Below are 25,784 nucleotides of genomic sequence, written 5' to 3'. Positions count from 1 at the left end.
TATATAACTAAAATAAACATCCAATTACATAAGTGACTATACAGATCATTCGCACACACCTCAATAAAAAATTGCATGCATTCTAAACTAGGAGAAACGGTTGTCTAGTCATCTACTTCTTGTGATGCTCCCGCCACTGCTCTATGGCTCGATCCCTCATCTGGGGCAGGAAGAAGACACTCCCTCATGTCAACGATCCGCATGTACATCTCGTAGCTTGTGTACGCATCCTTGGCTGCGTACTTGACATGTTGTTCATCCCGTCTCTCATGCCGGACACTGTGCCAGGCGTTCTTGTCCTTCTTGCTCTCATCCTTCATCTTCATGTAGTAGGGGTCGATGATGGCCGAGACGAGGTCAACCAGGGAGTTCTATTTGTTGTTGTCGCTGCCCCAGACCTTGAAGTGGTCCTGGATGTTGACAAGATTCTGGCATTTCAAGACCGAAACTTTGAGCGCTTTTAGATCGTTGGTGGTGTCCACCTTAGCAAAACTGTAGTCGGAGCTGTTGGTAAACCTGGAGAAACACTCGAAAGGCCTTGCGGCCAGGTGGTATTGGTAGACGAGAACGTCATGTCGCACGCACAACAGGGCGATGGCAACCTTCTGATCGTGCCCGGCATGACCGATGGTGTACTCGAGGTCGAAGCCGAGCACTTCGTACTTGTCCTCAGCAAGCAACTGCTCCATAGTTTGGATGGAGCTCTCCACCGAGACCGGATCGTTCGTGTACACCACCGAGAGGGCCTTCCCCTCACGTGGGTGTCCACTACGTGATGTGTGGTGAACTGCCCGCCGTTGTCGTCGTCGGCCACTGGGAGAGCAATTGGAACCACGGGGAGCACCATTGGAACCGCTCGATGTCCTCTCTGTATGTGTCATCGTGGGTATGCTTATTGTGTCGTGTGGCGCGAGAGATGAAGATATGGCCGTAGGAATAAATGGGGGCCGGGCGGCCTGGATTCTCGACGCGTCCGCATGGCAGTTTTTGTAGTAGATGACTGCATAGTGGCGTCGCGCCCGGCGCGACCGCATGCACACGAACGTGTGTGATCATGCACCGGCCACAAACACTAGCAGCGCGTGTGGAGGGGCGAGGGCAGTGTGCCCAGAGGGACACGAGATTAGAGCGGCGCGGCGGGATGCGAGCAGAGCGCGCCTCGGCCGCCTCAACCGCAAGCAACCACACACATAGAGCAGTTGAACACGCAGGAAATGGTCGTCTACAAGCTAGCCGACAGTTGCGTCACTGCGTAGAGAGCGGTCGTGTGCTACTACCGCCGTCTTGGTCTATTAGTCCCCTTTATATTCTATGCCATATTTTGACCTTAAATTTAACCAACAAAATGTTAATGCATGTTACAAAAATTATATAATTGGAAACTATGTTCAAATACGAATCCAATGATATAATCCCTGGCAACATGCATTCATATTTTATTAGTTAAATCTATAGTCAAAATTTGGCACAAAAATACATAGATGACTTATAAACCAGGACGGGGTAGTACATAATTTAATCACAAACGTTTTTATTGTATTAATCATATGTGTACGTGTCCTTTCGTCCTCCCCTTGTATGTCTTGTCACCCCGTTGCCGCAGACGGCTTAGAGCGCAAGCTTGAGCAGCGCGCGGGGACGTTCTTTTGGCCAAATGGTGGTGAGCCCATTCCTGCGCAAGCTTCCCGCCCGAGTCGGACAAATCCCCTAATCCAATGCTTACCGACCTGCTATATAAACCCTCACGGTCGGCGAGTCATGCGTCGCATTTTGCCATCCCTCCCTGTAGTTTATCTCGTCTGCTTCTCCCACAATCGCCAATGGTTCCAGTTCGTCATCGTCGCTCAGCCACTCCATCGTCATCAGAGGACAGCTCTAGCTGGGAGGCTACACCGTGGCGGCGGCGTAGTCCCCGATGTAGTGTAGTGCGCATGGCCTCCCTATTGGGCGTGCGTGGAACACCCACTACACGCTCCGCCGCCATTGTCCTCTATATATATTCTGTTACCCTACTTGAACTGATGAATTCAAGCGGTTGAACTGATGCTTTCTGTTGCTGTTAAAAATCGTCTTCTTTAGTTCAAATATTTTTGCAATTTTTTTGTCGAAACGGGGCGTGTAATATATCGTTGGAAAGCTCTTGACATCCACATTACAGTCTTATAAATTGTTTTTGCAAAAAAAATATGATTTAAGAGCAGTTTTGAAAAAAAACCCTTTTTTTCAAAACCGAAAACGCGAATCGTATTTTAGACTTAATTTTCAAACGGTTTGTCGGAATTGAGCAAATGAGATGGCGTTGGAAAGCTTGTGAAAATCCGCATCTTCCATATATCTACTATTTTTTAAAATTCTATATGATTTAAAAGTAATTTGAAAAATAGTGAAATTCTGGGCAAAACGTTTTTTCACTATTTTTTGCAAACGGTTTGTCGGATTGACACAAATGATACTGCGTTGGAAAGCTATGGAAAATGTGCAACTTTTGTGTATAGAAAGTTTTTTCTAATTCCTTACGGTTTAAATACGAATTCAAATACGGTTAAAATTGGTTTTGAACGCGGTTTACTTAAAAAGTTTGTCGAAATGTGGCAAATAATATACTGTTGGATAGCTATCGAAAATGCGAAACTTAGTCATGTTGAATATTTCCTCAAATTCGCAACTGTTAAAGAGTAATTCGTAATACGGTGGGACCCATCACATTGTTTTTTTGGTTGAAAAACAGAGCACTCATATTGATCTATTTGTGTGTTTGTACTGAGGTATTTTTCCACAGTAGTTTTGAATGGTTCCGAAAAAGAGTACTTGAACAGATGTCTATATGATTTTGTACTGAGCATGTTTTCACATACTAGACTTTACAATGTATTTTCGGTATAATTTTCCTCCTAACTTTTCAACGGTTCACGGTATCATCATCCCCGAACTTGCATGGTTTACATCGTTGAACTGAATGACAATTTTTTTAAAGAAAATGTTTTGTGTGTGTTTTTTTAACTAACATTTTTTCAACGATGTTCTTGACTTCTCTCATTTTACGACTTGAACTTTTACCATTTGAATTTCTGTGGGGTTTCTTTTTTTTAGCTTTTTCCCCAAACATATCTTGGACGTCGTGTTGAACTTACAATATTTTGAACGATGGACGGCTCGCACATGCAGCCTTGAACTGCTTGCCCGCTGCCACTTATGGCTCTCAATGATGCAAAATCCTGACTAGAAAATCACATTATTCTCACGAAACAAAACTCTTGGAACTTGCTACACGACAACCTTTGAACCTCCAACAAGAACATAATATATATCATACATCACTTTTTTCTCATGTTCAATCATGCACCCAAAAAATTAAAACACAACGGAATATCAGTTGTTTGGCTCAAAACCTCCTGCATAAATTCTTTTGAGTTGATGTTCTTTTTGTCATTGAACTGTTGTTGAACTAACCACAACCGTTGCCAAGTCTACACCTTCAAATACCTACATGAGTAAAATATTTTTAGACCATAGTACAAGGAAGCAACGTTACAAGTTCAAACCGTCAATGGACCAAAACATGTTTAAACACAAAACATGCATACATGTTTGATACGCAGCAAAACCTCAGCTTTCTCGGATTTCTTTGGTGCGCCACCTTGGCTTTTTCTGTCATTGAATTTTTATGAGACTATCTACCCAAACAGGGATAGGAGTTTGACTACGTCGGACATTTTTCTGCGCTAGATAGTGTGTAGACATGCTACCAAGGTCTCACACATGGTTTGCTAGAACAATTTGAACTAAATATCTTTTTCATTTTGAACTTTGAAAGAAGCTACAACTTCGGCAAATGTACACAGAATTTTAAATTTCCGAGCACATACCTTCTGTTCTTGTTTGTTGACGGGCACGCGCGCTCCTACTCCTGTGGACTGACGGCGCCGACGAAGTCGAGCTGAAGGAGCGGGGATCACGAGCGGCGGCTGGGTGCGCCTGGATTTTGCCGCTGTAGGGGGATCCTAGCTACTACCAAGTCATTCCAGAGGAGCTTGTAGAGGCGGGGGCAGTTGGTCGCAGGCCAGGTGTAAGTTTGAACTATCAGGTGTGCCGGGATTTGGCCGTTGTAGAGAAACAAGAAGTCAGAACAAACAGGAGTTATATAGGTTACAGATTTTTGCCATCTATAATGACGTGCTTCCAGGGCAGTCCAAAAGCAGTAGCCGCACAAGTTCAGTAGCCGCTCAACACGCGCACCTACTCGATGGAAATTTACAATCTGTTTGGAATTTATACAAACTTTTAAAACATGAACTCTTTGTTCCAAAACTTAGTTTTTGAAGTAAAATGCATGTTTTAACTAAGTTGCATGATAGCTCAAAATCGAAATCAAATCATTCAGAAATTGCACCAAATATATCAGATTTTTGCAAAGATGAAATGTATCTAGTATTGCTAGCAAGTTGATTACTATTTAATAGAACGACTCTATGTATCTCTCTTATTTATGTCCATGATGGTATGGTAAGTGATAACAATATACAATGTACAATACACACATGTACTACACAAGACTCTACGTCTGTACTGCCCAGAACAACAAATAAACCAAAAGAAAACTAATTTATGAAGGAAACGATTCTTGAACTCTTGCAGTAGTTATACCTGAACTTTGCGCTACACACTTCTTATTCAGTTGAGAGCGTCTGATATTTTTGCAACACCAATAACATTCTAACCCTTTTAGCAAGTTGTAACAGAGCTAAAAGGCGTGTATGAGAACTTGTTCCGATAATCTGAAATCTATAAGTACTATATAAATTTCTTTATCTCGCAAATTATGAAATAGATCTTAATGCATTTTAGAAGATGGTCTTTGTGTGCAACTTTTCTGTGAGTCGATTTGATCCAAACAAAATCACATCAGATTGGGGGGAAAGTTAGATCATGCTGTCATATGCACAACTGAGCTAAGTTGATATTTGCACCTGTAATATATTTATTTAGGTTGTCATTTCATCAAGCAGGTTCTAGGCACCTTGACTTCTCAACTTTCATGATCTTTCGAGATGAACAAGTGCAATTTTTTATGGAACCAAACTTCTGAACTTTTTCCAAGACACTCTTTGAATGTGTGGCGGCGTGCACCAGTGCCGGAAAAAGCTCATACGTGAAGGAGCATGGCAAGAGGAGCTCGGACGAATAAGGGAGGAATAGTTGGACTGATGTTAGCCCCATACCTGGATGAGGACCAGAGGAAGTAGTCCGTGTGGGCGGCGGGGGTTGTCTGTAGAACTGAGCTTTTCTTTCTTGCAGTCCGTCCAACCTCCCTCGTGCTGCAGTACAGAGAGAAACAAATTAGTGAGAGAAAAGAGCAGTAGAGAGAAAAGAGATGTATGTATTGCTGCTGTTCTTTTTGTTGAACCGCAACTGATGCTTCATCTTGTGTTCCATTCCCGTGTACCGGAAGCTGACCTTCAGGGAGGTGGTGAAGAAGAACGGTCAACGACTAATGATGACCAATGGCCGTAGCCACTCATAGCATTACGGCTAGTGAAGATGGCAGCGCCCAACAACTCCCCTGTCCACTCATTGTGGGACACTGGGACATGCACTGGACCAACAAGAGAAAATGATGTGAAGTGATATAGGCAACAAACTCAAGATGACTGAAAATGTTGTTAGAGCATAGGTGCAAATCAGCATCTAGCTTCTTATACAACAGAGATCTACCCTACTAATCAACATATGCAAGTCTGTACATACAAAATTGGTTGAATATGATGAACATAACAAAATGGATGCTATTTTCATATTTGAATTTCTACTAATTAGACTTGCGAAGGGGAAGTAGATGAACTGAAAAGCAGGAACTATTGAAAATTTTCTATACAATGAACTACCGTACAATATAAACCTAATTTTTTTAACACACACACTGCACTGATTCAGCTTTCCTTTTAAGAACTAATGATAAAATACATGCTGGGCTGCTACACCAGCATCAAATCCATGAATACATGACATTTTTTGGATAGCAATCTAACAAGTGTTATAGCAAAGCAGGAAACAAGCACACTTTTTAAACTACTCATGAACACGCAAGCAAAAAGTACAAACTGCTTCTCATTCACTAAAACATGAGCTAATTTTCAATAGAGATTCACAAAAACGGGTGATAGCAGTGAACCTGTGACGAAGAATTGAACTGAAAAAGAATATTTTTGGAGGTAGAATACGACGTTGGAGATCGGGTGGACCGGCTACACCTCCTCATTTGGACCGATAGCTTTGGTGAAGTGGAGCTGATGGAGGCGGAGATCACGAGCGGCGTCGGGATTTGGCCGCTGCAGGGAATCCATCAGTGAGCACGCATCACAAAAGCAAATGTTCAAAGAAAAATGAGATCGAATTCTCACTGTGTGGATGTTCAATGGGTGCAACGCTTGGTGAAGATGTTGGTCGCATTTCGGCTTGGACTACAGCCAGAGCTCGACTTGGACCGCTGATGGTGATCTTTATGCTGCTGATCGATTGGTCTGATGGTACATGTGAATGCCAATAGATAAGCGAGCATGCTGCTGTGAAGCTAACCTATTTTATAAATTTATGGTTCAGATTCAGTATCTCCATTACCTATATGCAGAATCAACATTGTCCATGGTTTAGACTACTACTATTTTTTCGAGAAAACGCAAAAACCTTGTGTTTCAATTGTAATGCACAGTGGCTCCCTTATCTATTGTTCAGGTACCGTTTAGCAATTAACAATCGAGGAGTTGCATGCCCAGCAATTCAGAACTAAGATCACCAATTTTTTTGGGCCATAGCCTAAGTCTGATTGCGCGGAAAAATCTCATCTAAACATGCAAGGGATGAAGGGAGCACAAGGTGCAGTACTATACAGAAGAAATTACTCTGAGACAAACTACTAGATCTGATTTTTTGCAAAGAAGTCATACCATTTCAGCAGTCTTGCTGGATGAGCTACCCGAGAGATCAAGTTGAGCAACAGCAAGTTCTAGCAAGTTCGACTTGGTGAAGATGGTGCAGCGGCAAGTTCGACTTGGTGCCACAACTTTGCTGTCCTTGAAACTAAAGGTTTTTGCCTGGATGATGATCATGGACAGGATGAATACTAAGGACATGGTTGAGAGAAGGCATTGGCATATTGAAGATGGGATCTCTTGTGTGCTATGTCATTTGCAGGTCAGGGAAGATAGGGATCACCTCTTTTTCAATTGTCTCTTTAGCCAGTGTGTGTGGAATTACCTTCAGATTGATTGGTCTCAAGGTACCAACATGACTGAAATTGTAGTCAATGCCAAAAAGGATTTCAACAAGCCTTTCTTTGTTGAGGTGGTGTTCACTGCTTGCTGGAATATTTGGCTGATCAGGAATGCAAAAGTCTTTAGGCATATTAGACCCAGCTTCAATCATTGGAGGAGAACTTTTGTTCATGACATGTCTCTTCTCTCCTTTAGGATTAAGCCTAGATTCAAGGAGAGCCTTGTTTGTTGGGTAACTTTTCTTCCCCCTTGATGTATTTTTCTTTCACCTTGATGTACCTTAGTTTAGGCTTTTTCTTTGGGGTTATTCTTCATAACCTTGTACATATTGTATCTTTATGAGTTGGAATAAAATGATAGGCTGTGGGGGTTTTCCCTACAGTGCACAGTCAAAAAAACTTTGCTGTCCTTGAACTGCGGGAAGCCCATGTGCTTACCTGGCTGAGCGAGCCGGACAAGCTTATCTACTAGAACTGCAGGAAGCTCGAGCCTCTTTCGGCCCTGGGATGGCTCCCATGCCTGGGGTAACACCGGTGCATCGGGGTGCAGGGAGAGGAGCAGCGCCGGAGTCCAGGTTGTACCAGTCTATGCTCGCCAGAGCCCGGCCAGATCCGTGCGCGGGGAGCACTCGTGGCAGGATCTGCGCCTGGAGTAGCTCGGGGAGGGTGCTCGCCCTGGATTCGCCGGGGCAGGCTGGTCGGCATCATCGGAGGGAGACGGGCGGCGCGGGGAGGAAGGCGGTGGCTGGCGCGTGGAGGAAGGCGGCGCCCGACGCGCGAGAGGGAGGCGATGACCGGCGCGGGGCACGGTGGTGGCGCATGCGAAGGAGGCGGCGACAGGCGCGCGGGAGGGAGGCGGAGACCGGCGCGGAGGATGGCAGTGGCGCGCGGGAGGGAGTTGACGGCCGGCGGGAGGGAGGAAGTCGGCGGCCGGCTCGAGGGATGAAGGCGAGGAGTGGGTTGGGGCCAGTTGCGGGAGGCAGATGTGGGGCACGGGTGGATCCGTTGGCGGCCAGTCACGGCGCCGCGGGCTCCCTCGCTCCGGCTGACACCGTCGCTCGCTCGCCCGCGACGACTGCCTCCGATGATAGGAGGCGGTTTAGGTTGGGGTGGGTCAGGCGGGGGACGTAGGTGGGTCGCGCTTATAGGGGCGATGGTAACAGAATATTATTTTATTATGGGTAACAGTCCAGTCCTATATATATTATTCTGTTACTAGTAACAGAGTATTATTCTGTTATCCCTCGCCTCTATAAGGGCCCGATCCATTTTACAAGGTGGTCCACCCCCCACCCGAAACACAGAGAAAGCCCACCCACTCCCCAGCATCTTCTCGAACCACCCCTCCCCGACGGCTCCGCCCCCTGCTCCAACGCGCCGGCGGCCGCCGCCTCCTGCTCCCACGCGTCGTCGGCCGCCGGCCCCTGCTCCCACGTGTCGCCGCCCGCCTCCCCCCTGCTCCACGCGCCGCCGCCCGCCGCCCCCTGCTCCCACGCGCCGCCTCCCTCTCCCCCACGGTCGGTCGCGTCCCTTACCCCAGCGTCGGCCTCCTCCTTCCCCCACGTCGACGACGGTCGCCTAGTGGATGCAAACCGTCTTCTTCCCCGCCGCCGGCCACCTCTTCCCCTTGCTCCGGCCACCTCCTTCCCTCCCTCCACTGCGCGCCTCTTGCTGGATCGCGCCGTCGAGCGCGTCAGCCGCCCTGGCCATAGCCGTGCCTCGTCCTCCCCCGCGGCTACCCCTGCCAGGGGCTTCCCAGCTCGCCGGATCCGATGGGTGCACGCGTTCCTCGCCGCCGTGAGTGTGAGGTCCGGCCGCCGCCTCTGCTCAAAACTCCACGCACGCGAGGGCATCCCAGCTGCCGTGTCTTTAGCTGCGGTTCAACAATAAAACCAGCAGCAGTCCATGCATCCGTCTTACCTCTTCCCTCTCTACTGCTCTTCTCCTGCTAGTTTTTTTTCTCTGAACTGCAGCACAAGGGAGGTTGAACGGGCTGCAGAATGCGGGTTCGGTTGCCGCTCCATCCAGCAGTCCAACCCTATCGCCCCTGGCCGTCCAGCGACCTGTCGGTCTATGGTATTCCGTTGCAAGTCAGCGAGCAACATTAGCGACCGTACTCTCCAACCGCCCCATGTTCGTATCTCCTCTCTCTCACCCATACTTGCAGCATGTATGCCATGGATTTTGTGAATGGAAGAAATCCCTCTGTAATTCTCTCGATTCCAATAATTATTTTAGATTGCGATAGGCGTGCATTTGAATTTTGGTTAGCACATGTGCTTTGCTGCCCATAACCTCTTTGTTGTTATGTTTCTGAGAATTGGACAATCTTTTTAGTTTTAATTTCACAATAACTAGTCCTAGCTAAGTGTATATTGATGCATCCAGAGGTACTTGCAAATCAGGATTTTAACTCCTTTGATAATGATGCTGAAATTAGGATTGAGCATGAACACTAAAATGGCAGAGGATTCGCTATTGGCACTGCAATTATTTCCCTTAATCTTTTACTGAACTTTGAGTAAATATTTCTAGCTTTTCCTTAAAAAAGTTCATGCAAAATAACTGAGCTGTGTTACAGCTGGCTTTGAAATATAGTATGATCTGAAAAATGGGAAGGTGCATGAAAAATATAAGTTCACCTTAAAAAAAGCTCAGTGGTTCAAAATGTGAAAGAAAAATGAAAAAAGCTCATTGGCTTTTGTGTTGTGTGACTTTAGAGTTCAAAGTACATAAGAACATAAGTCCACTCTGCAAAAACAACAGTACACACATAAGAATATAAATCCTCCCAAAAAGTTCATTTACGAGCATGTTCTGCTCATCCATGAGCGGGGCTCCTCCTTGCGGCTATTGCTCATCCATGAGCGGGGTTCCCGAGGATCCCATTGGCGGCGGTCCGTTGATGGTGGCTCTCGACATTGTTTCCTTAACGATGCTACAATTCTGAATTTATTGTTGAGTCGTACTAGTACTGATGAAATGGGAAGCAAGTGTCACATGGAACCTCAATTGAAATGAGATGTAAGGTTCCACCTCCACCCTACCCAAAACAACCATGTCATCAGTTTAAAAGTCCTGGGGTGTACCTATAGAATTCTGAAGATGTGACTACAGAATTGTTTTCTTGTGCTACTAATCTACTATATCATCAGTTCAAAGTGTACTGAAGATACAACCCCAGGTGTGTTGCGGTGCGTGCTTAATTGGTTAATGATGTGTGTAGGGTACGACCGGCGACAGCGAGTAGGTGGCAAGTGTACCACAGCGAGCAACGAGACAGAGGTATGAAGCAGATGCGTGGTGTGCTGCCATTTCATAAGTTCAAGTGTTTATCCCCTATAAAGTTTAGAGAAAAAATATTATGTTGCTTATTGCTCAGTTCATGTGTAAGCACTGGAGGAGTTCAAAAAACCAGAACTCATGCGGTTTCATAAAAATACGGTGTTTCTTCCGTACCATCAGAATGAGAGAAAAACATTAATTCAATTTTTTCATACCATCGCTTTTATTGCTAAATGATTTAGACACTTGTTTTCGTGATGCCATCAGGTATTTTCTTAAGTACTTCAGCTCAACAAAAATCTCCAGAAAAGTTTAGAGTTTGTTTTCAGAAAAGCTCCATGGTGTTTCTTCGGCTACAGCATCCATGCATCCAAGTTGAGCTCTGACCGCAGTCCAAGTGGAACTGCGACCACCATCTTCACCCAGCGCTGCACCCATTGAGCACCCACACAGTGAGAACGCCATCTCATTTTTCCTTGAACATTTTCTTACCTGCAAGTAATAGTTCAGAGTTTGCTTTTTCACTATGTCTGCACTTCATTATAGTTAACCATTGGTCCATTTCTCAGCTGCAAGTAAAGAATGATCTTGCACTTCATTATAATGCCCTCCTCCTCTATTTCTCTTCCTCTCTAAATCTCCTTTCTATCACTAATTTATTTTCTCTCTGAATGCAGCACGAGGGAGGCTGGAGCAACTGCAGACTGGTGAAGAGAACCACTTCAGTTCTGTTGTTCATGTATTGGAAGTACGTATCCTCTATCCAAGCAGGAGGTAGAGGTAATTTCTCCCCTAATGCAACCTATTTTGAAAGTAGCTTGAGACCCATCATGTCCTATATACAGATTCAGAGTATAACACATCAATGGAAGTTTGTTCTGAAAATTGAAATTGTTCCGGATGTACTAATAGATTAGTTGTTAAGTATTGGAGTGTTTCCTTCTTGTTTTGGACAAATGGAAATCTACAAGACAAATGTACTGTTAGATTCAGAGCGAACCAGTACACCAAGCAGAAAAAAGCAAAAGAAAAAAACTCACTCTAGGCCACTCCACCAAATCCGAAGCGGGTCAACCCCCGACGCAATGCCCGCCACCACCCTCAGGCCAACCTTCCACCACCTCCACCGTCGCCCCACTCCACCTCCCGGCCACATGCCCGTCGCCGTGCTCCTCCTTGCTGTTCAAATTCTTGTTTTGGTTATGTCCAAAGAAACTCGTAATTTTGATAAATGATGAATTGTGTTTTCTCGTAGAAAAATGATGCTCTGTAGGTGGTATAGCAGTTTGCCATGTATATCTACCATCAGTCCGTAAAAGGACAAGTATGTACTGATGCTAGAAATGATGCTCTGTAGAATTTCTTCTAATCTAGTTCAAATGTGGTCTACTTGAGTAATTCTATCAGTTCATGACAAGTATGTACCGATGCTAGAAATGTAGGTCATTTGTGAATCATGCTTTTTTCAGAGAGAAAAGGAGTTTGTAGTTACATCACATGGTGTACTGAGCAACATAAACATGGTTTCCTTCATAAATTAGTTGTTTTTGGTTAATTCGTTTACATGGACAGTACAAACGCACATTGTTGTGTAGTACATGTGTGTATTGTGATTGTAATTTTGGTTTTTAGTTAAGAAAAAAAATAACAAAAAGGTTCATAAAAGAACCCAAAACATTCGCTAGTCCTGGAAGTCCAAATTTCAGTTCAACATGTTTTGTATCATCAGCTCATTAAGAACCCCAGAAACAGGCAATGTGTGTGTTAAAAAATGTGTGTTCAAAATGGGAAGCACGGTACATAGGGGTGTTGTCCATCATCACTGATTGATTAAAGCACATGCGCGCACGCACACATATGCTACCAGGTAGTGCTATTAAAAAGTGAATTTATTCCTTGCATGGATGAACCAGTGACACTACTCTTGCATAAAAAAATTCCTTTTGCAAAAAGTAGTTCGTACAAAAAGAAGCAAAAGTCATGTTTATCTGGTTGCAAAAATGATGCTTGATAGGTGTTTGTTCTAACGAGTAATGCCTATTGTTAGAGTTATAATATAAGTCATGTATCCCTTTGTATTTATCCCGTTGTATGAGGGGTTTCCTGCATATGTTCCACACCTGTACATGTATATATATATCGGCCTATGGCCTCATGGGAATACAAGTTGCTTATTCCTAACATGGTATTAGAGCTAGGTCAATTTTTTGCACGCCGCAACTCGTGCTGATTGATCCGCCTCACGACGCCACCGTCCTCTGTGGCCGTCGCTCTGTCATGACCGCACGATCGACTGCAACGCGCGCGAACTACGGGTAGCCGGCGACTTGAGCGAGATCGCGAGGAGCAGGCGTACGCGGGGCTCGGGCGGTGGAGCAGCGCCCGCTTCGATCCGGGCTACACACGGCAGGCAACAGCTGTCTCCACGCGCGGGACTCCAGCCCAGGAACACGTTGGCTTCATCGATCTAGCAACCAACCATCGAGTCAACGACGTACGCTGGATTCTACCGCCGTGATCTCCCTAGTTCTGATCCAGTCGCCAGCGCCCTCCTGCCCAAGCTACTCCCGATCCTGATCTCGCGCCTGATTCTGTTGGTGCTCTAGTCGGTTCTAAAAAAAATGTCTGCTGCATCGGGCTATGTTGCTGTCCCTCGCTGTCCGGTGATCTTTGATGGTACTAACTACACCGAGTTTACTGGCTTCATGCGCATTCACATGCATGGCATCCGTCTTTGGGGTGTTCTTTCTGGCGAGGTCTGCTGTCCGCCACGTCCAGTTCCTCCGGTGGCCCTTACTCCGCCCACTCCATCGGTTCTTCCTACGGATGCTAATCAGGTCGCCAAGGATGCGGCTAAGCTTGCTGATGAGGCTGCTGATCGTGCTTATGATGAGAGGGTTTTGGCTTATGAGGAGGCTCTTCAGATGTATCATGGTGCTCTGTCTGTTTACACCCAGTGGCTTGATGATGATGCTCGTGCTGCAGCTGTTCTCACTGCTAGTGTTCTGCCTCAGTTTGCTTCTGAATTTCTGGGTCTTCCTACTGTCTTTGAGATGTGGACCCGTCTTCGTGAGCGCTATCAGCCCTCTGGTGATGCCTTATACCTCTCTGTGATCCGTCAGGAGCATGCTCTTCAGCAGGGTGACTCTACTGTTGATGACTTCTATGCACAGAGTTCTGCTATCTGGCGCCAGCTTGATTCTCTCCGTAGTGCTGGGTGTCGTACCTGCCCTTGTTGCCAGGCTGTCCAGGCCAATTTGGAGTTTCATCGCGTCTATGAGTTCTTGTCTCGGCTCCGTAAGGAGTTTGAGCCCCGGCGTGCTCAGTTGTTTGCTCGTGGCCGTATTTCTCTCATGGAGGCGCTTTCTGAGATCCGTGCTGAGGAGACTCGCTTACGTGGTGCTGGTTTGCTGAAGGTTCCCTCTGTGCTTGCTACTCGCGCTCCTACGCCACCTGCTCCATCGACCACTTCTCGCTCGAGTGCTCCGCTGCTCTTGCCCACTCCTTCTGGAGGCTCAGGTCGCCCCCGTCCACATTGCGCCTATTGCAACAATGATGGTCATCTTGAGTCTCAGTGCTACACGAAGAAGAAACACCTGCGCAAAGCTCGATCATCATCTTCAGGGACTTCGTCATCTACCTCGACAGCTTCAGCCATTGCTTTGACTGAGCAGGATATTCTGAGACTTAAGCGTCTGCTCGCGGCTTCAGGTTCTTCCTCGACGGGTACTGCCGGTTCTGTGACTGATGCTTCCCACACTGAGCAATCACCCTCTACACAGTCAGGTACATCCCCATGGGTTCTGGACTCTGGAGCTTCTTTTCATATGTCTTCTCATTCTTCCACTTTGTCCTCTCTTCGATCACTGGATTCTCCTATTCATGTCTTCACTGCTGATGGTACTCCACTTTCTGTTGCTAGTAGAGGCAATCTTACTACTCCTTCTTATTCTGTTCCTGATGTTGCTCATGTTCCTCGACTTACCATGAATTTGTTTTCTGCTGGTCAACTTACGGATTCTGGTTGTCGCATCATCCTCGACGTTGACTCTTGTTCTGTCCAGGACCGTCACACGCACACTCTGGTTGGGGCTGGCCCTCGCCGCCGTGATTCTCAGGGTCTTTGGGAGTTGGACTGGCTTCATGTTCCTTCTGCTGCCACCACCATCGCCAGTTCTTCCGCTTCTGTCGCCTCCGTCACTGGTTCCTTCCAGCAGTGGCATCATCGACTTGGTCATCTGTGTGGTTCTCGGTTGTCTTCTTTAGTTCGTCGAGGCCTTCTGGGGTCTGTCTCAGGAGATGTCTCTTTAGAGTGTCAGGGTTGTCGTCTTGGCAAGTAGATTCAGTTACCATATTCACATAGTGAGTCAGTGTCTAAGCGTCCTTTCGATTTAGTCCATTCTGATGTATGAGGTCCGGCCCCTTTCGCTTCGAAAGGTGGTCATAAATACTATATTATTTTCATAGATGATTTCTCTCGTTACACATGGCTTTATTTCATGACTTCTCGTTCTGAGGTGTTGTCTATTTATAAGCGTTTTGCTGCCATGGTTCATACTCAGTTCTCTTCACCCATTCGTGTTTTTCGTGCTGACTCCGCTGGCGAGTATATCTCTAAGATGTTGCATGGTGTTCTTGCTGAGCACGGGACTCGTTCTCAATTCTCTTGTCCTGGTGCTCATGCTCAGAATGGTGTGGCTGAGCGAAAGCATCGACATCTTCTTGAGACGGCTCGTGCATTGATGATTGCTGCCTCTCTCCCGCCTCATTTTTGGGCTGAGGCCGTCTCCACATCCACCTATCTTATCAATATACAGCCTTCCGCTGCTCTGCAGGGTGGTGTTCCTTTCGAGCGACTTTTTGATCGTTCTCCCGATTATTCGATGCTTCGCTCGTTTGGTTGTGTTTGCTATGTTCTTCTTGCCCCTCGCGAACGCACCAAACTGACCGCTCAGTCTGTTGAGTGTGTCTTCTTAGGCTACAATGATGAGCATAAGGGCTATCGTTGTTGGGATCCTATTGGTCGTCGGATGCGTATCTCTCGAGATGTGACTTTTGAAGAGTCTCGTCCCTTCTACCCACGCCCATCTTCCTCGACTTTTTCAGTGCAGGATATCTCTTTCCTCACTTTTCCTGACTCACCTATCACCCCCGCCGAGACTGTATCTCTCCGTTCCACTTCCTCTCCTTCTCCACATCTAGTTGATTTGCAGCCACCATCCTCCCCGGTCTCCTCGCCTAGCATGTCACCGGGTTCTCCACCTTCATCTCCGATGACTTCCTCCCCGGTCTCCTCTCCCAGTCTGTCACCGGATTCTACACCTTCATCTCCGGTGACTTCTTCGTCGCCACCCCCTGATTCTACCTTGCCGATTCCTCCTTCTATTATTCCATCTCTTCCTCAGCATTACACTCGTCGTCCACGACCAGTCGATGCCTCTGTGGATGGGTCGTCATCTTCCTCTCAGCCTACTTATGGCTTGCGTTCTCGTCCTCGTCCGCCTGTTGATCGCTTTGGATTTCCCACCGCTGGTGCTGCTGTTCTTGAGCCGACTTCTTACCGTCAGGCTGTTGTTCATCCTGAATGGCAGTTTGCGATGGCAGAGGAGATTGCTGCTCTTGAACACACTGGTACCTGGGATCTTGTTTCTCTTCCTCCCGGCGTCCGTCCGATCACTTGTAAGTGGGTCTACAAGGTTAAGACTCGCTCCGATGGTTCTCTTGAGCGTCACAAAGCTCGTCTTGTGGCTCGTGGTTTTCAGCAGGAGCATGGTCGTGATTATGACGAGACTTTTGCTCCTGTGGCTCATATGACCACTGTTCGTACACTTCTTGCCGTTGCCTCTGCACGCCACTGGTCTATATCTCAGCTTGATGTTAAGAATGCCTTTCTTAATGGTGAGCTGCGTGAGGAGGTGTACATGCAGCCACCACCTGGGTATTCTGTTCCTGATGGCATGGTATGTCGTCTTCGTCGCTCTCTCTATGGCCTTAAACAAGCCCCCCGCGCCTGGTTTGAGCGCTTTGCCTCTGTGATCACTGCTGCTGGTTTTTTAGCAAGTGCTCATGATCCAGCATTGTTTATTCACCTTTCTCCTCGTGGTCGGACTCTTCTTCTTCTTTATGTTGATGACATGATCATCACGGGGGATGACCCCGAGTATATTGCCTTTGTAAAGGCCCGTCTTAGTGAGCAGTTTCTTATGTCTGATCTTGGACCTCTTCGCTACTTTCTTGGGATTGAAGTCTCTTCTACCTCTGATGGCTTTTTTATATCCCAGGAAAAGTATATCCAGGATCTTCTTGCTCGTGCTGCTCTTACTGACGAGCGCGTTGTTGAGACTCCTATGGAGCTCAATGTTCACCTCCGTGCTACTGATGGTGATCCTCTCCCTGACCCGACACGTTATCGTCATCTTGTTGGCAGTCTTGTCTATCTAGCTGTCACTCGTCCGGACATCTCTTATCCGGTTCATATTCTGAGTCAGTTTGTCTCTACCCCCACCTCGGTTCACTATAGTCATCTCCTTCGTGTTCTTCGATATCTTCGAGGCACGATCTCTCACCGTCTATTCTTTCCTCGCTCCAGTTCTTTACAGCTCCAGGCCTATTCGGATGCTACGTGGGCTAGTGATCCTTCCGATCGCCGTTCACTTTCTGCTTACTGTGTTTTTCTTGGTGGTTCTCTCATTGCCTGGAAGACGAAGAAACAGCTTGCAGTTTCCCGTTCGAGTGCCGAGGCTGAGTTGCGAGCAATGGCTCTTTTGACGGCAGAGGTGACTTGGTTACGGTGGTTACTTCAGGATTTTGGTGTTTCTGTCACTACACCGACTCTGCTTTTATCTGACAGTACAGGTGCTATCAGCATTGCACGCGATCCTGTGAAGCATGAGCTCACCAAGCATATTGGTGTTGATGCTTTCTATGTGCGCGCTGCTATGCAGGATCAGGTTATTGCTCTTCAGTATGTGCCTTCCGAGTTACAGTTGGCGGATTTCCTGACGAAGGCTCAGACTAGAGCACAACATGGCTTTTATCTCTCCAAACTCAGTGTTGTTCATCCACCATGAGTTTGAGGGGGGGTGTTAGAGTTATAATATAAGTCATGTACCCCTTTGTATTTATCCCGTTGTATGAGGGGTTTCCTGCATATGTTCCACACCTGTACATGTATATATATATCGACCTATGGCCTCATGGGAATACAAGTTGCTTATTCCTAACACCTATGTGAACAGAACACTTTATTTCTTGTTTTTTTATACTCAGAAAAAACCTTGTGAACGTTCAAATAAGGGAAACAGGAGGGCTCACCAACAAAAAGCCACTATTTTTTTTTGAAATGATAGGTTCGTTCCATCTCTTGGAGCTGTATGGCTGACCATTTTTGGTCAAATTTGGCAATTGTTAACTTATAAAGCTACCGACTCGAGTGTTCATTTCATTGGTCAATTGCTAGATATAGGCTTTGAGATTGCTGAGACTTTAAGGAATTAAAAAAAACCAATTTTAACTGTATTTGAATTCGTATTTAAACTTTAAGGAATTAGAAAAAACTTTCTATACGCAAAAGTTGCGCATTTTCCATAGCTTTCCAACGCCGTATCATTTGCGTTAATCCGACAAACCATTTGCAAAAAACAGTGAAAAAACATTTCGCCCGGAATTTCACCGTTTTTCAAATTATTTTTAAATCATATAGAATTTGAAAAAATAGTAGATATATGGAAGATGCGGATTTTCACAATCTTTCCAACGACATCTCATTTGCTCAATTCCGACGAACCGTTTGAAAATTAAGTCCAAAATATGATTCGCGTTTTCGGTTTTGAAAAAATGGTTTTTTCAAAACTGCTCTTAAATCATAATTTTTTTGCAAAAACAATTATAAGATTGTAATGTGGATGTCAAGAGCTTTCCAACGATATATTACACGCCACATTTCGACAAAAAAAATTGCAAAAAAATTGAACTAAAGAAGATGATTTTTAACAGCAACAGAAAAGCATCAGTTCAATTGCTTGAATTTCATCAGTTCAACCGCTTGAATCCATCAGTTCAACTAGGGTAACAGAATAATATTCTGTTAGCCCATATGTTACGCGCTATTCGTCACCCTGGGTGAGGAATATTTATTCTTCACCCCCCTTTATTTTACCATCAATGCACCGTAATTTTATGTTCCATAAGTTTTGTCTTATTTCCGGCGCATTACCCAAATATATAATCGCCGTAAAAAATATTTTATGTTATGTAAAATTATAAACGTAAAAACATAGTCTAAAATACACATAAACTGCAAATTTTCTTGTCTTATGACCTATGTTTTTATTTTCTTATGTCAAATTTTACGTAGTGAATCAACATGAATGTAACTATTTGAATTCCAAACGTAATTTAATTATAAAATGATCATAAGATTACCTCGGGTGAAGAATAACTTACTCTGCACCCTGAGTGATGAATAATAACACTATATACGTGCTAGTCGTCACCTTGGGTGAGGAATAGTTATTCTTCACCCCCTCTCTAATTTGACATCAATGCAACATATTTTTATGTTTCGTAAATTTTGTTTTATTTCATACATAAAAAGAGAATATAAGAAAATATATACTCGCCGTAAAAAATATTTTATGTTACATAAAATTACGAATGTAAGAACATAGTGTAAAGTGTACATACAATGTGATTTTTCTGGTCTTATAACCTATTTTTATATTTTATATATCATATTTTACATATTGAATCAATATGCATGTAACTATTTATATTGTAAACGTAATTTATTTAAGAAGCGATCGTAAGATTACCTCGGGTGAAGAATAATTTATTCTGCATCCTGGGTGATGAATAGTATGTATGTATATATATATATGTCGTACAATGTGGTGCTCACTTACTAACTGATTGGTTAATTTATTGTCGTGTTCAGTTAACTGTTTGGTTTAATTCTGCAACGTGATTTTCAATTCTTGAGGATGCAATTTTGTATTGTCTTCCATGTGAGAAATGAATTGCTGCTGGTTTTGTATCTCATGGTGGTTCGCAGGTAATTTTGGAAGGTTCACACATCCATATTAGAGAGATTCATCAGACATAATTTTGTAAGATCAGAAAAAGCAATTGCTCAGTACATCATAGCATCTCTTCGATGCAAAAAGGATGGCTCTTCTCAAGTCAGCAGCTAACCAAACTGGGTAAGTTTTCAGAAATTCATTCTAGTGTCAAACGTTGGTGAGATTATGATCAAGACTTTTGTCCATTCCAGCAACTTCAGGGTAGCTCAGTCAAATATGGCAGTTGTGTAGTAAACAGTTTCAGTTGAGAAATCAGCAAGGTGTAATGCATACTATCTTCTATAACTCATTTCACTTCATGATTTCTTCACCTGTTTGTTGTTTCCTAGTTATCCTAATTCCTAAATGTTCTACTCAACTTCAGCGACATGCTCAGTCCAACCCCGTGGCTTCAGGGTGGCCGAGTTCGTCGCGACCATCAGTTCGGAGACATGCGTCACTGCGCGTGTCGCTACCATGGCCCCCTATGTTACTGCGTGCTCTGTCAACAACCTCCTACACAAGGAAAAGCAACAGGAGTAGAGGCGTTTGAGATGCTCTGTTCTAGCGAGGTGGCTGATCATGTTTGTCAGTTTGTAATACTTTGGCCGCAGTGTAGTTACGTATGTTTTTCTGGCCGGAGCACGACCAGAGCTTATGTCAGTATGAACTTTGATTGTGATGGTACTACAAACTCTATAAAAACACCAGTAATCCATTTTTGCTGGTACTTACCTTTTATACAATTCACATGGATTGTGCCCCTATTACCAACTGTGGTACAAAAATGCACTGTGCTCACCATTTTATTTTAGTTCATCAGTTTGTAATACTTTAAAAAGAGGAGGTAAAAGTGAACCATTCGTTTTTGTATTATAAAAAAGTGTTAATGTGAGAAACTTCAAAAACATCTTGTTTAATAAGTTCTGCTTGTTTTGTGTATAGTATTTATTGAGATAAAAATGGTATGGTTCATACATTCTCGTCGATCTCGTTGTAATCGTCCTTGTTTTTGTGAGTTTCCTGATGCAAGTTTTGTGGTCAGTCCAGATGGGAGAGGGTGATCCGTCCAAAGTGTAATTCCATGACGTTGACATTCAAGTTCTACAAGTTCTACAACTGATCCGTACAAACAAAAACGGTGGTCCGATCTACAAAGGAAAATGGTTTAATTAAAAATATTGATTAGTACAAGTTAAAGACGGTGGTCCGTTCGGAATAAAAGAAGTGACAGAAATTCAAATTATAAAAGTTCAAGCAAAAAAGAAACACCATGCAATTCAAATGGTAAAAGTACAAGTCGCAAAATAAGAGAAGCCCAGAATATCGTTGTAAAAAATGTTTAGTTCAAAAAAAAGAATAAAAAACATTCTCTTGTTAAAAAAATATCATTCAGTTCGATGAGACAAACCATGCAAGTACAGGGGTGATGATACAATAACATTCAGTTCAACAATATAAACCATGCAAGTTCAGGGCTAGGATACAGTAAACCGTTGAAAATTTACGAGAAAAATATTACCCAAAAAATAAAGCAAAGTCTAGTTAGTGAAAACACGCTTAGTACAAACTCATGCAAGCATCAGTACAAGTACCTTTTTTCGGAACCATTTAAAATTACTCTACAAAAAATAGCTCACTACAAATATACACATATATCAGTACGACTACTCTGTTTTTCAGACGAGAAAACAGCAGGATCCGTCATGCCGTATTCAAGATTACTCTTAAAAGGTTGCGAAGTAGAGAAAACGTCCAACATGACTAAGTTTCGCATTTTAGATAGCTATCCAACGGTATATTATTTGCCTCACTTCGATAACTTTTTTCGGAACCATTTAAAATTACTCTACAAAAAATAGCTCACTACAAACATACACATATATCAGTACGACTACTCTGTTTTTCAGACGAGAAAACAGCAGGATCCGTCATGCCGTATTCAAGATTACTCTTAAAAGGTTGCGAAGTAGAGAAAACGTCCAACATGACTAAGTTTCGCATTTTTGATAGCTATCCAACGGTATATTATTTGCCTCACTTCGATAACTTTTTTCGGAACCATTTAAAATTACTCTACAAAAAATAGCTCACTACAAACATACACATATATCAGTACGACTACTCTGTTTTTCAGACGAGAAAACAGTAGGATCCGTCATGCCGTATTCAAGATTACTCTTAAAAGGTTGCGAAGTAGAGAAAACGTCCAACATGACTAAGTTTCGCATTTTCGATAGCTATCCAACGGTATATTATTTGCCTCACTTCGATAAACTTTTTAAAAAAACCGCATTCAAAACCAATTTTAACTGTATTTGAATTCGTATTTAAACTTTAAGGAATTAGAAAAAACTTTATATACGCAAAAGTTGCGCATTTTCCATAGCTTTCCAACGCCGTATCATTTGCGTTAATCCGACAAACCATTTGCAAAAAACAGTGAAAAAACATTTCGCCCGGAATTTCACCGTTTTCCAAATTACTTTTAAATCATATAGAATTTGAAAAAATAGTAGATATATGGAAGATGCGGATTGGTTTTTTCAAAACTGCTCTTAAATCATAATTTTTTTGCAAAAACAATTATAAGATTGTAATGTGGATGTCAAGAGCTTTCCAACAATATATTACACGCCCCATTTCGACAAAAAAAATTGCAAAAAAATTGAACTAAAGAAGACGATTTTTAACAGCAACAGAAAAGCATCAGTTCAACCGCTCGAATTTCATCAGTTCAACCGCTTGAATTCATCAGTTCAACTAGGGTAACAGAATAATATTCTGTTAGCCCATATGTTACGCGCTATTCGTCACCCTGGGTGAGGAATATTTATTCTTCACCCCCCTTTATTTTACCATCAATGCACCGTAATTTTATGTTCCATAAGTTTTGTCTTATTTCTGGCGCATTATCCAAATATATAATCGCCGTAAAAAATATTTTATGTTATGTAAAATTATAAACGTAAAAACATAGTCTAAAATACACATAAACTGCAAATTTTCTTGTCTTATGACCTATGTTTTTATTTTCTTATGTCAAATTTTACGTAGTGAATCAACAGGAATGTAACTATTTGAATTCCAAACGTAATTTAATTATAAAATGATCATAAGATTACCTCGGGTGAAGAATAACTTATTCTGCACCCTGAGTGATGAATAGTAACACTATATACGTGCTAGTCGTCACCCTGGGTGAGGAATAGTTATTCTTCACCCCCTCTCTAATTTGACATCAATGCAACATATTTTTATGTTTCGTAAATTTTGTTTTATTTCATACATAAAAAGAGAATATAAGAAAATATATACTCGCCGTAAAAAATATTTTATGTTACATAAAATTACGAATGTAAGAACATAGTGTAAAATGTACATAAAATGTGATTTTTCTGGTCTTATAACCTATTTTTATATTTTATATATCATATTTTACATATTGAATCAATATGCATGTAACTATTTATATTGTAAACGTAATTTATTTAGGAAGCGATCGTAAGATTACCTCGGGTGAAGAATAATTTATTCTGCATCCTGGGTGATGAATAGTATGTGTGTGTGTCGTACAATGTCGTACAATGTGGTGCTCACTCACTAACTGATTGGTTAATTTATTGTCGTGTTCAGTTAACTGTTTGGTTTAATTCTGCAACGTGATTTTCAATTCTTGAGGATGCAATTTTGTATTGTCTTCCATGTGAGAAATAAATCAAATTTGGTTGTACAAAGTACATGAGAAACAAATACAATTGATATATTTCCAAGTTGTCAAGCATGCTTGGTTTGGCTAACTGTATGATTTTCTAGTATGTTATATATTATGCAATGTGGTGCCCAGTTAATGTTTGATTCATTTGTCGCGGTGTTTAGTTAACTATTTGGTCCAGTTCTGCAATGCGATGTTCAATTGTTATGGGTGCATTTTTTATTGTCTTCCATGTGGGAAATAAATCGAATTTGGTTGTATTAAATACATAAGAAACAAATACAACTGTTATATTTCCAAGTTGTTAAACATGTTTGGTTTGATTAGCTGTCTGATCTTCTATTAGGAGTATGTTATATTTGCAATGTAGTGCTTAGTAATATTTAGTTCATTTGTTGTGGTGTTTAGTTAACTATTTAATCAATTCTGCAATGTGATGTTAATTGTTGTGAGTATAGTTTTATACTCGGTCCGTTTCTTTTTAGTCTACATATAAGATTTAGTCAAAGTCAAACATTTGTAATATTTAATCAACTTTATGGAAAAAATATTAACATCTACAATACTAAAGCTATATGGTATGAAAGTTAATTTCATGATGCATCTAATAATATTGATTCCATATTGTGAATTTTGATAGTTTTTATAAACTTAGTTAAAGTTAACAAAGTTTAACTTTGACCAAATCTTATATGCAGACTAAAAAGAAACGGAGGAAGTATTGTTATGCATATGAGGAATAAATCAAATTTGGCTGTACTAAATACATGAAAAATATATACAATTGCTATATTTTCTAGTTCTTAATCATGTTTGATTTGGATAAATGGCTTTTCCATGTGACTCGAATTAATCTGTTGAATCTGTAATGTGTTTATTTTTCATCAACATATTTTACTGATAGTATGCCAACCCTCACTTAATCTGATCAATAACAACCTTATATGTGTTGCAGAAAAACAATGGGAAGCACTAAGGTTTACAATCGAGATTTGCACATGCATGGTCCTTTGTCTAATAGCATGTGTTATAGTTTTTTTTCCTTTGTAACGTGGTGTATTATTATGGGAGTTGGACGCCGTGATTTTTTTCTTTCCTTTCTAACGCACGATTGTATGGGAGGAGATAAATGATGTGATATTATTTCCTTTGCAATGGGAAAAGCTGGATGGTTTGATATTTGAATTGAGTTGAGCTCAACAGCGGAAAGATCTGGGCCGTTGGCCGGAGGCACTTGAACGTGCGAGATAAAATGTATCGCAACAAGTTTGCTCTTTTATAAGTAGTGGAGATTTAAAAAAATGTCTAACATGTATTAAAAATTGTATAAGGTATATATATATAATGTTCAAAGTGTTCAAAAAACTGTTAATCATGTATTTGAATATGTTGAACATGTATAAAATGTGTTCCGTATGTATACAAAAATGTACAATATGTTCACAAAATGTAGATGTATGGTAAAAAAAATTGTTAATCCTGTACTTAAAAAATGTTAAACGAGTATTGAAAAATTTATAACCTGTATGAAAAAATAGACATAAATAATACAACTGAAAAATTGTTAATCATATATTCGAAAAATGTTAGACGTTCACAAGGAACATGTTTGTATACAAAAAATGTATATTTGTATGAAAAAATAGAATTAAAACATATATCTGATAAAGTCATCTATTTTAATTTTTAACAAGTAAACAAAAAATGTCCTATGGTAGACGAAACATGTATGATCTGTATGAAAAAATAGTCCTCAAAACATATATATTTTTAGAAAAGTTAATCATGTATTTAAAAAATGATAAACATGTATAAAAATGTTCTGATGAAGATGTACAACATACATTAAATAAAAGTACACATCCAAAACATATTTTTCTTTTATGTTAATACTAAAGTTAAAAGATGTTAATCATGTATATATATAATGTTTCTAATGTATATGAAAATTGTACATTGTATGTGAAAAATTAGTTTTTGCTATTTAAAAAGCGTTTACCATGTATTTGAAAAAATGTCGACCATGTATTCAAAAAAGTGTTCAAAACATGTATTTAAGAAGAAAAAGTGTACATTGCTGATAGAAGCGAGGGTCCCAATCTTTTAGTAAGATGATAACTATCGATTTGGTGGAGTCGACTTTGACGATCCGACTACAAATGTGCATGACGTTGCGCCTTAGCAATCGCTAAACCAACCTCCGAAAGGTTACTGACGATGCGAGAAGCATGATCAGCCTGATCACGAAGGTCTATTCCTCCAAGCAATTGAAGAACTACAAAGAATATGATAAGGCAATCTGAATATTATGAATATATATGAAATATTGATAAAGTGGGGTTTCAAAAACGATCTTGTCCTGGTCGTTGGACACAAACGAAGTACACAAAGTTACAACAATGGCTAACTTTTAACTAGATAAACCCAAGGAAAATGTCAAGGGGTTGATCTACTTATA

General features: G+C 42.1%; 2 protein-coding genes across 19 annotated transcripts; one reads left to right on the top strand and one right to left on the bottom strand.

Moving 5' to 3' along the window:
- Positions 1-3,203: 3,203 nt before the first annotated feature.
- On the bottom strand, positions 3,204-8,386 carry LOC125513080 (uncharacterized). 12 transcript variants are annotated; one of them, XM_087521915.1, is made up of 7 exons: positions 7,210-8,385; positions 6,942-7,088; positions 6,399-6,573; positions 5,455-6,326; positions 3,867-5,315; positions 3,585-3,648; positions 3,204-3,483 (listed from the first exon to the last, which is right to left on the bottom strand). In XM_087521915.1, the coding sequence occupies exons 1-4, from the start codon at positions 7,438-7,440 to the stop codon at positions 6,301-6,303; spliced, it is 579 nt and encodes a 192-aa protein (XP_087378041.1). In that variant the 5' UTR covers positions 7,441-8,385; the 3' UTR covers positions 3,204-3,483; positions 3,585-3,648; positions 3,867-5,315; positions 5,455-6,300. The 12 variants fall into 12 exon arrangements, 8 of the variants coding, with proteins under 8 accessions (XP_087378041.1, XP_087378031.1, XP_087378034.1 ...); XM_087521905.1 differs by lacking the exon at positions 3,585-3,648 and having other exon boundaries at positions 3,867-4,782; positions 5,220-5,315; XM_087521908.1 differs by lacking the exon at positions 3,585-3,648 and having other exon boundaries at positions 3,867-4,258; positions 5,220-5,315.
- Positions 8,387-8,559: 173 nt separating this feature from the next.
- Positions 8,560-24,425, top strand: LOC125513068 (uncharacterized). 7 transcript variants are annotated; one of them, XR_007285652.2, is made up of 7 exons: positions 8,564-9,400; positions 10,494-10,552; positions 10,820-11,004; positions 11,230-11,332; positions 19,605-19,752; positions 19,824-19,892; positions 19,997-20,357. XR_007285652.2 is itself a non-coding variant. In XM_048678118.2 (5 exons), the coding sequence occupies exons 4-5, from the start codon at positions 13,174-13,176 to the stop codon at positions 14,661-14,663; spliced, it is 1,212 nt and encodes a 403-aa protein (XP_048534075.2). In that variant the 5' UTR covers positions 8,650-9,400; positions 10,494-10,552; positions 10,820-11,004; positions 11,230-13,173; the 3' UTR covers positions 14,664-14,810. The 7 variants fall into 7 exon arrangements, 4 of the variants coding, with proteins under 4 accessions (XP_048534075.2, XP_087378009.1, XP_087378007.1 ...); XR_007285653.2 differs by lacking the exons at positions 19,605-19,752; positions 19,824-19,892; positions 19,997-20,357 and adding an exon at positions 24,282-24,425 and having other exon boundaries at positions 8,560-9,400; XR_015602773.1 differs by lacking the exons at positions 19,605-19,752; positions 19,824-19,892; positions 19,997-20,357 and adding an exon at positions 14,617-14,753 and having other exon boundaries at positions 8,560-9,400.
- The last annotated feature ends 1,359 nt before the right edge of the window (positions 24,426-25,784 follow it).

Source organism: Triticum urartu, chromosome 1A, assembly GCF_056163025.1.
Source record: "Triticum urartu cultivar PI428250 chromosome 1A, HENAU_Tu73, whole genome shotgun sequence".
Classification (NCBI taxonomy): Eukaryota; Viridiplantae; Streptophyta; class Magnoliopsida; order Poales; family Poaceae; genus Triticum; species Triticum urartu.
This window is presented reverse-complemented; position numbering and strand designations above follow the sequence as displayed.